This window comes from Euwallacea fornicatus, chromosome 12 (assembly GCF_040115645.1).
Source record: "Euwallacea fornicatus isolate EFF26 chromosome 12, ASM4011564v1, whole genome shotgun sequence".
Taxonomy (NCBI): domain Eukaryota; kingdom Metazoa; phylum Arthropoda; class Insecta; order Coleoptera; family Curculionidae; genus Euwallacea; species Euwallacea fornicatus.
In genome coordinates, this window is record NC_089552.1 from 2,175,273 (window position 1) to 2,185,505 (window position 10,233).

Consider the following 10,233-nt stretch of genomic DNA (forward strand, 5'->3'; position numbering starts at 1 on the left):
TGGACGGATGTCATGCAAGATGAATGCCCTTTCTCTGATCAAGCATTAAAGTATCTCTTCATGTATGCATATAAATATTAGCTGTGCCATGATCTTTTGCCAATACATAAATAATACCTTAATGGAAATGGCTCCCTTCGTTTAATATTTCATATCCACATCAAAAGTAGTTTTTTAAGATGAGATTGGGCTAATGTAGGAGAACATTTGGCTGTTAATATTTAATGCCTCAGCCAATATTTTCAAGAACTAATGGAAGTATTTATTCTTCGCAGGTGGCTGTCAGTTCCGGAAATCCTGGCAGGGAAGGTGGTTCCAGAGCGGGGTCCAAGGGCTGATATTCATCAACAGCACACACATCGAGTCCAAAGGGGAGTGCTATGAGGAACAAGGGGATAAATATCTTGTATATGACAAGTAAGTGGTAATAACTAAATAGAAGAGGAAATATTTAATTTCCCCTGTTTCGATTGTGATATAAAGTAGAAGAGAGATTCCATCTCACAGTCGTACGCCTTCATATTCCAGCGACAAACGTTATCTCTCATCCGAAAATATTCCCTGCATTTTATAATAACGTTGAAATGCAAAGATCTAGTTATCCTGCTGCCTGTATTCGAAAATATTTCAATTTCCGACAAGGAGACGAACAAATAATACGCAGCTTGATAAACTTATGCACAACAAAAGTATCTTCATATCTACTTTATCGTGTTGACGTTTTAAGAAGTCGAATGCGAAAGAGAAATTTTGAAGCTGAGGAAACTTCAGAATGATGCCGATTTGGAGGTGTCATCATGTTCTCATGGACGTATGATGGAATGTAATGCGGTATCTTGACGAAATAGGACCTCATTTCGTATCCGATTCAAACCGTCGCATCGCTGCCATGACATTGTATCGATTTAAAATTATCTATTTTAACATTTCACTAATTATTACCTCGCTATTCAATGCAACTCAACCAACAAAATGCATACACAACCCTGGCAATTAAGGAGAAATAAAGGCCCCGAGGCTCTATCTAAGCGTTCTTAGCTTTAATGCAGTTCCAAAAATATATTGAACGGCGAGGAAAGGTTATTTGAAAATATAATTCTTTTGTGCAATATTCAGCATTATCAAGTTTTCAGACAGATCAGTTAACCACAACCAGATTCCAAATCAATAACGTGTCCGAATACCTTCCGCTTCCCACACGCTCATTCGCGCGTCTGGACATTGTTCCGATGGGACCGTCTATATAGTTTTGTGGTACCTCATTCCTGGCTACCTCTATCTGCGGGGTCTGAGAGGGATGCTCTGAACTCAACAATCTGCGGCCTACAATATCGCACATATTTTCAAAAGGAGGAAGATCACGTGATCTTGGTCGCCGTGGTATCAAATAATGTGATATTGCTTCATGAGGTCCCTGTAGCAGCATGTGATCTTGCGTTGTCTTGTTGGAAAATGGCATTGTGGATTGTCGCAAGGTATGGGTCTTGAATGTACCGAAGAGCAGTCATGTTGCCTCTAATGCAAAGTAGAGATGGCCTACTGCCAAGTGCAATTGCACCTCATTACTCCCATGGTACGATCAACTTGCCCTTCCACGTTAAATTGCGGATCACATCTTTCACTCTTTACCCTTGCACAATCATGATGCATCCGTAGACAGCCACGGGGTTCGTCACTGAAGACCACTCTGTTCCGTTCATTCTTCGTGTCTGATCCCATTCACCCCACCATCGCAATCGCATGAGTCTGTGATAGGTAATGAGAAGTAACACTCAATAAGGACGAAAAGGAAAAAGACAAAACTTCCAATTTGAAGATACACTGTATGCATCCCAACCATTCGTCCATATTCTTCAAACCAACGATTCGCAATCGCTCGAGTTGTACTGAAACAGCCTCTAACCGCAAAAAGTTCTTGGCAGCTATCCTGACGTTCTGTGATTGCTTTATAATGACCGATGCCTCTATATCTGTGTCATTGAACTTTTTCAGTCCATGCCTGATAACATCTTAAAATTGTACGTAAAGGTCTCGTGGTTCTTCTTAAATTTCTCTAATTGAAAGACCTGTTTCTCTTAAGCCCATAATCCACCCTCTCTCAAAGTCACTTATTTGAGAAACGTATCCAAATCTACGCACACGAGGCATAACAGTCGGTTTCTGAGAACAATATTAAACCTCTTGAGTTGATAATTGTGTCCCTTGAAGCTTCTACCTTCCCCTACCAAGTGGTTGACTTTCTTCCTAAGTGAAATATTATTTTTTAGGTCTGATGACTGCTACAGGTGCCTAGTCCTGCATGCAAAGCATCCTAGCGTACTTCAGTACAAGGAAAGTGAGTACCAATTGCACTGATTATCTAAACGATCTATTTCAATTTGTTCCCATTCTTCTCAGCGTACTGTGAAGGCAAAGACTCGTTAACTGAAATTTGCTCAAGAATAGTGGGGGATGCGGCATTGTATAGCATGTTTAGAAAGTATCCCGAAGTGAAACCTATCGAATGTCCTTTCAAAAGTGCCCCATTCACCTTCGGGTAAGTTCAAGTGAGATTTCCATTAATTCGGCATTTAAATATCGGTGCTTTTTAGGTATAATAGGGGAACGGGCGATTGCAGCTACCCTCAAAGCAGGGCCGAAAGCTGCACCGACGATTCAAGATTGGTGCTCAAGTATCAGGCGTGTCCGGATGTGCCAAGCACAGAGCAACATGGTAAGTGCGAGGTTTCACTGGTATTTCCATTACTCACTCATCAACTATGAACTGGAAGAGTTATCCGCTGCTCCCTGAGTCTTCAATTATTTTCCCCCTAACATCTGTTATGACGTTTGCCTCCGTTTTCTTTAGTGGAAGAACTAATTTGTCTGGCGACATGGAAAGAAGGTTCTACCAAGTACCTGATAGGCAAAATCGCTCAGGGGAACCGTAGAAGCTTAACTTCAGACGAGGACCAGTATCGCTGCTTTATATACCAAAGAGGAAAGGAAGATGGAAAGATCGTCTACAATATTGCCCAATCGGGAGATGCCACTTGTTCCGGCTTGCAAAGCCCCACCGAAGGCAGTCGGACCATGAAGCTCACTATTGGTAAGGTTTCATAAATGAACCTGCCATGGCGAACTAACAAAAACTCCTTTTCAGTCGACGATCAACATAAACGGTGCAAGTTTCCAGAGTGGATCACGATCCACCACACTTGGGTGAGCCTGGACCATCACAAGACCTACAAATTCGCCCAGAAGAATGCCACGTTGAAGATATTGGATGACGAGACTGCCAAGCCGGTTAAGATACACCAAAATTTCGCACAACCGCAGTATGCTTTCCAGGATTTTGGTAAGTCAAGCAAAAGCCAATTAACAGTAGATACCTTCACATCAGTTGTCTTTGGTTAGCAAGTATCCACGCAGATTAATTAATAAAAGTCACCTCGAGCTATATTCCCGAATTTGATATCTCACACCATTCTAACACCTTCGATCGGATTATTTCATAGGATTCGAATCAGAGGACCAAAAAAAGCAAAGCTCCGAAATGCGACTGGTTTGTCACGGAATCCTGCAACAACTGGACAACAAACAGGTCCAAATAGTCGCCCATGTTACTGCCGGATGCGATAGTGGATACGTCTGTATGATCTTCTACAAAAGAGATTCCAACATCATGGAAATCCAACAATCGGGTAAATATATTTCTGTTAAATAATTTATCAACAGTTTTATCAAAGCTTCATAGACTCTGCTATGTGCAACGGTGGATTTATGTATAATTTACGGACGTTTGCCGGTCATATTCTGGTAATTTCATCATCACCGTTTAATTAATATTTGAATTATTGATGTTCAATGATATCCGATTCCGGTTGTGCGGAATGCATCGCGCTTTGATTCAGACGAACAATGTCTAATTTGATAGGATGTTAATTCGTAATGAAGGCTTTCACTCTTTGTCTGCTAAATTGGGCGATTTGCAACATCATTTAGAGAAATTTTTTCTTTCAGAAAACTACGTAGAAAATCCTGATGAAGCGTGCACAGAGTTCGATCCGATTAACATTCCATACACAACATTAGTAGGTGAGTTTTGCCACACGGTTCCGGCTTTAAGTTTGGATAAAATTGTCATAATTAATAATAATAACTTTTTTTGTTAGCTCCAAATCTCCATCCCAAGAAGTGTCCTCATTTGGGGAGATATTCCATAAGCCAAAGCAACACTTTCTTGGAGAAGAGGAAACGCCGAGATCAACCAGGTAAGAAACATTCTCCGTTAATATCCTGAAAGTCGTTAAAATTGGAAATTTTAGCATTTGCGTAGCAGAATGTGAAGCGTTAACAAAACACCAAAATGGAAATTTACCGGCAAATCTGCTTTGCGACGATCCGACTGGTTGCAATTGGTGGTTGCAGAGAAATAGAGAATTGAACATAAATAACAACAAAATAGAGCAGAAAATTGAAGAAATTGAGCAAAAAATTTCATTTGGTTTCGAAATGTGAGTCAAAGTCAATATATAGAAATCAACATTTTGTTTACATTTCAAAACCAAACACCATTTTTTGCTTAATTTCTTCAATTATCTGTTGTATTTTGTTGCTGTTTATGCTCAGTTTCATTCTCTATCTAACTGTAATAATCAAATGCAATCAACGGAATAACCGCAAAACAGATTTGCTTGCACATTTCCATTTTGTAATTTTATTATCTACTTCATATTCATTGTTCTCCACTTCTGCGTAAACGCTAAAAATTCATTAAAGTCAACAAACGGGTATCAACATTTGACTCACATTTCAAAACCAAACCTCATTTTTTGCTTCATTTCATCAATTATCTGTTGTATTTTGTTGCTGTTTATGCTCAGTTTCAATCGGTCTCTATCTGAACATAATCAATTGCTACTAATGGAACGACTGCAAAGCAAACTTGTTTGCAAATTTCGATTATATTTTTATATTACTTACCCATTACCCAATCAATTCTGCCTTTACAGCTGATCTAAAAATGAACAAAGCTGAACCGGACTGCATATCCAACGAATACGAACGTCTCTCCGTTGGATGCAGCGGATCTCAGGAAATGGAGTTCCAGTCGACCTGCCCATCGCAATCCGGCAACGGTAAGTCAACCCCTTTACAAAATAAACCAGCTACCGCACTGACATTTACCTTCTAGCCTTCTCCTGCCACGGCAGCTGGGAAGAAGCCGGCATCTCCTACGTTATCACCACTGCAGTTCCTTCCCCTTCTTCGGTTATTTCGTCTTCTTCTTCGAAAAAATCCACGCATCAGGAGAACATCCTCAGGCATTGCTTCATCTTCCAGCTCTCCAATCAGCCCCAAGAGCCGGTCCTTGAGGGTGGACTGGGGAAGAGTGTGGGCCCGTTGGTTTTGAAAATGTCGAAAGTGGGTGAAAGTTGCCACAGGCATGTCAAGCCCGGAATCGATGGTAATTGGGCTTTGAATTTTACAAGCAATGGTAAGTGAACGTTTTGGTTTTTGTTGCACCTTTGAGAGGAATCAAATGTTTCGATTTTTAACCGGTGAGTCTCACCGCAGCTGAAAAGCATTTTTGGCGGTAAAAAAGGGGGCGAAGAATTTATCTCTCCGCTTACTTAATTAATACATAACGAATATTTTACTTACATGGCTAATCGCATATTCCTTGTTTTGCAGGTACATGCGATCAATCCACTTCTGACAACGCAGGTCCGATTTTAATACCCGCCATTTCATTGATCATTCTCTCCTTCTCAGTTGCGTTGATTCTGAGATGATGAAGAGCTGCGGTGCTCCACACGCTGAGCGATTATTGAGTGGCCCAGTCCTACCAAATGACGAACTAAATCTAGGTATTCACTTTTTGATTTTTCCAATTTTAATAGATAACCGCTTTGAATGTCGGTTTTCTCTAGAGAAATATCTCTCGTTAAAACTTGTTTCTGCAATATGGAACTCATATCTTGGTCACATTTCCAGTGGTTGTTAGTTAAAATTGCCTGTCTAAGTATATGATATAGGTCAATTTTTAAAATGGTTTTATCGACAAAGAAAATACGGGAATGAAGTTGAGCTACAAGAATATTTGTGATTCATGTTGTTGGGCTTTTTATTACCTACTTAGATATACATTAGTTATCTTTAAGTGTATACATGGCTGTTTGACGTGAAATACTTAGCACAACAGTTTTCTTACTTTTCCTAACAGGTATTCAGTTTTTTTTCTACAAGATTTCTCCAATAGCACGGTTTGCCATTTTACAGAAGTAGTTTGCGTCAACAGCCAAGGGTGTCTGAAATCAGACTATTATTTCGTAACGTTAGAAAAAAGTCCCTTTTTCCTCAAATACCTTATCTCAGACACCCTACAAAGGTACAATTTATAATTTAAGTGTATATTGTTCATAGTATCGTTTTGATAAAGATCAGTTGGACATGTTTTTTAAACTCATTGAGCCAGTGGTTAAATCAGAAAACTTTCCAACAATGTTACGCAAAACGATTCGGGTATTACTAAACACAAGGCGTTCCATAATGACTTGACTAATGAAAGCAATTGCTTTGGGGCTCTGTACCTATAACTTTATTGTATAAATTTCAAGGTTTTAGACATTTTTCGAAACAGGTTTAAAACACTTTCAGGGCATATCTTATAAAGTTGCCAAATTTAAAGGCTGCAACGCTCCTGAAAAATCTCATAAACATGAGAGGTTTTAAGGGTTTTAATACATCTTAAGTGAAACGTCACACTTACTCGATACAACGAATGTGCTATAATATCACTTCTATATCTTGAAAACGTGTTATATTATTTTTATTATAATAGATTATCGGTTACCTGGAACAGGGTCCAAGGAAAAATTTGGCAGCTCGTAAGGAAAAATCCTTGAAAGTTGTTTCTTTAGGTTTTTGACGAGGGTTTTCGATGCTAAATTGCGAAGTCGTAAAAACCCGAAAAAAAGATTTAATTCCGTTGTTAATACAGAGTCTTTCAACAACAGTAAATTCTCACCAGTATTGCCAGAGGGAAAAATCTTTAGAAATGTGACCTACAGACATGAAGACTCATCAAATCTTTACATGGAGACACAAACACAATTAGGACTACCGGATTCGCTTGAGATTTTCAACTTACAAATTCTCTTCTGTTTAATTTTTCGAGTTAATTTTTTGATGTCTGCAGCCACTTTTAGAACAACAAAAATGTAGTAACTCTGGTACGCAAAGATACTTTATTTATAATTTCGAATCTACGTGCTACTAGTCGGTCCTGTCACTTGGAAGATTCTGTAAATTAACAGGTGTTGTGTGTTGACTGTTTAACATTAATCAGGTTTCTGTAAATAAATATGGAAATAAAAATAAATTCGGAAGTAAACAGGGTCTCGCAATAGAAACGAACCCTTGTCATGAACCAGCGCACTACTCGTGTATTTTGTTGGCATGTGAGGAAAACCGTTCTGTGATTTAGAGGAAGCAGCTAAAAATGCAAGAAAAAGGTTGCTATATAAACTGTACAGGTAGAAAGAGAGAAAAAGAAATTTGATCTATTGCTTAGAAAGGGGTAGTTAGATTCAGGGCATGATATCGAAAGCTATATGGTTTCGTTTTCCTTAGTAAGTACCTAAAACTGAAATGTAGTATTGGCTATTCCAATTGGCCTGAGAAACGCATATATTAACAGGCTATTTAATTCTAAAGAAAGTATACTAAAGCTGAATTTTACTCATTTTGTACAGTTTGTAAATACATGCAACTGCGGGTTTTTAAACATAGATTAGTTAAAACAGGAAGTTCATATGGGTATAAATTTAGGATCGTCAAAACTCCAGATGTAAGAATTGCAATTAAATATTAAAAAAAAAGGAATATCCATTTTTATATTATGTACTGTTAAATTAAGCTAAATGGCAAGAATTTTCCATACAAATGAAATATTTTTATTGACTGATTGTGAAGGCGGTGATTGTTAATTGGCCAGTTTAATGCTAAATCGCATTTTCTTATTACATAACAAATTTCAGTGTAAAACCCTCATTAAAGCACGCTATGTCTTGACTAAAAAAAAAATGGCTCTTCGTTATCGAACACACTCGCTGTACTCATAAGTAACCGAATAATTTCAAGAGTATCGTTACTTACTTATAGTCTATAACGGCGATTTTAAACTATCTAAATGTGATTTTTGTAAAGATATACTTAGTTTTAAACGCATAATAATATTTAAAGAGATTTTAGGGCCAGACCCGTGGCGCAGCACATTAAAACCAACTTTTAAACACTAAAATATAGACGTAAACGTAATAGGATATTTTTAAGACTTATTTTGTATATTTCTTGTATATATGTGTTATAACAATAGTACGATGTTTCCCTATTATATGAAACTTTTTTGTAATATATGAATGTAAAAAGACTGTACGCCAATATATTTGCAGAATAATATATTATTGCTATGATTTTTAAATTTTTCAATACACTCGGAGCAGATGTCGATCGCCCGTGCAATAAATTAATGATGTTTGATCTTGAAGAACTTTTTATTTTACATTCGATTAAGCTGAGGGCTTGCCTCAATGGCTGAGATCGTCACAGTTTTTAAGAAACACACGGTCGACTCCGACATGTAGGTCACTATTTCATAGTCCAGTTTCGCCATAGAGGATATAGCTCAATGGCCAAGATCGCTACGCTTTTTAAGAAATACACGGTCGACTCACCTCATAGGTCATCGTTCCAGAGTCCAGTTTGACTACGGACCATTTACCTTCAGGACCAAGATCGCTAAGTTTTTAAAGAAAAACACGGTCGACACACCTCGCCATATTTCAGGTACGTATCCCAATGCTAATCAAGATTTAAGGAGTCTCTCTCAGAAACTTACGGATTGCTTTGGACTATTCCTCCAGACAGTACTTCACAATTGATTTTTTGCCTTTAGCGATTTAAAAATTGCATTATTGGCATCTTTCGAAGGGCAGAAGCTGCAAAGCCTATTAAATGGGAAAACATGGCATTTTTTGGGAAGAAGAATCTATGTGATGAAAATACATCGCCAATCTGTTTGTAATTTGGAAATGCCCTTCGTCTGATCAATTTAAATCTGTCTCATCAAAGAAAGTTTACAATTACAAATTATACAAATTTTTGGCTTTATAAAGTTTATTTTAAAGTGTACCCAAAAAATACTTTAAAAAAATAACAATTGACTATTGAGTAATTAGAAGTAGCTGGTACTTAACATGTGTCGTCACTCAGTAATCATCAACCAGACGCATTGAAAAAATATTTTTTTTATTAAAAAAGGATGCTACCGTGTATATTTTGTAAAAATAACTGTATAAATAACTGAAACAAAACTTAAGTATGATTTAACAGTTTTAACTTGATAATTAAAAGAATTCGAATATTGCCGCACCATTTCGGATAATTCCTAATTCCACTAAAACCCTTAAATTCTATGAGATTTGTGAAAAAGTTAGCTGCATGTTAGAGAAGTTTTTCCAAATGATATGTAAAATGAAAAAAATATATATTCAAGATCAAACATCATTCAAATATCGAGTGAATCGGTATTTTACCCCTGAGTAAACTTTGAGTGTTTACCGTCAATCGTTCACCTTCACATTGGGGTGGTTTATGAGTTTTATTATGCGTTCTTTGTTATAGTATTTTTGTTTCTGTATACGCTTTTATTCCTCTGTAGTAGATTAGCTGATGTACTAAAGCGCACATTAAAGTTCCAATGAGCTTATTCACCCATTCAGCGAGATTACTTTATATTAATTTGCCTATCCGGACTTCTTAAACTACTTAGGCGGTCTACAAACATTTTGGGTGCATCTGAGCGATTTAAGCTACTGTAGACAACCTTGTAAATTTTACTGATAAAACTGGTTTATTTGGGATAATTTGTGCATTCGTCGAACTTCAATGTGCACTTTACGAAACCCCAACGATTCCTTAATTTAAGCCACATTTTGTAGTTTTTACATTTAAGTGAAATTCACGAAATATTAATAATTGTCTTTTATCATGTAAACTTTCAAAGATATAGTAAAAGATTCTGTTCTACTTACTACTTCGATATTTGCATTTCTCAGATAATAGTGTGTCCAAGTTTTTGCTTATCATGTGTAAGGATTATAATTCTTATATTTTGACTATGAAAATAGAGAGGAGGAAAAATGATTACCGGAGTCTTATTTATGCGGAAATAACGAGAGATGCAAG

General features: G+C 37.2%; 1 protein-coding gene across 1 annotated transcript in view; it reads left to right on the plus strand.

Annotated features, from left to right (window-relative positions):
* The window catches only part of LOC136342412 (uncharacterized), a 195,244-nt gene extending 185,053 nt beyond the window's left edge, over positions 1–10,191 (plus strand). Inside the window, exons 3-14 of the mRNA XM_066288184.1 lie at positions 276–417; positions 2,268–2,335; positions 2,398–2,536; positions 2,592–2,713; positions 2,849–3,088; positions 3,143–3,337; positions 3,498–3,683; positions 4,003–4,077; positions 4,155–4,253; positions 4,995–5,120; positions 5,177–5,479; positions 5,677–10,191. Coding sequence (XP_066144281.1) covers positions 276–417; positions 2,268–2,335; positions 2,398–2,536; positions 2,592–2,713; positions 2,849–3,088; positions 3,143–3,337; positions 3,498–3,683; positions 4,003–4,077; positions 4,155–4,253; positions 4,995–5,120; positions 5,177–5,479; positions 5,677–5,777 — 1,796 coding nt within the window. The 3' untranslated portion in view covers positions 5,778–10,191. The remainder of the gene's footprint in view (positions 1–275; positions 418–2,267; positions 2,336–2,397; positions 2,537–2,591; positions 2,714–2,848; positions 3,089–3,142; positions 3,338–3,497; positions 3,684–4,002; positions 4,078–4,154; positions 4,254–4,994; positions 5,121–5,176; positions 5,480–5,676) is intronic.
* Positions 10,192–10,233: the final 42 nt, after the last annotated feature.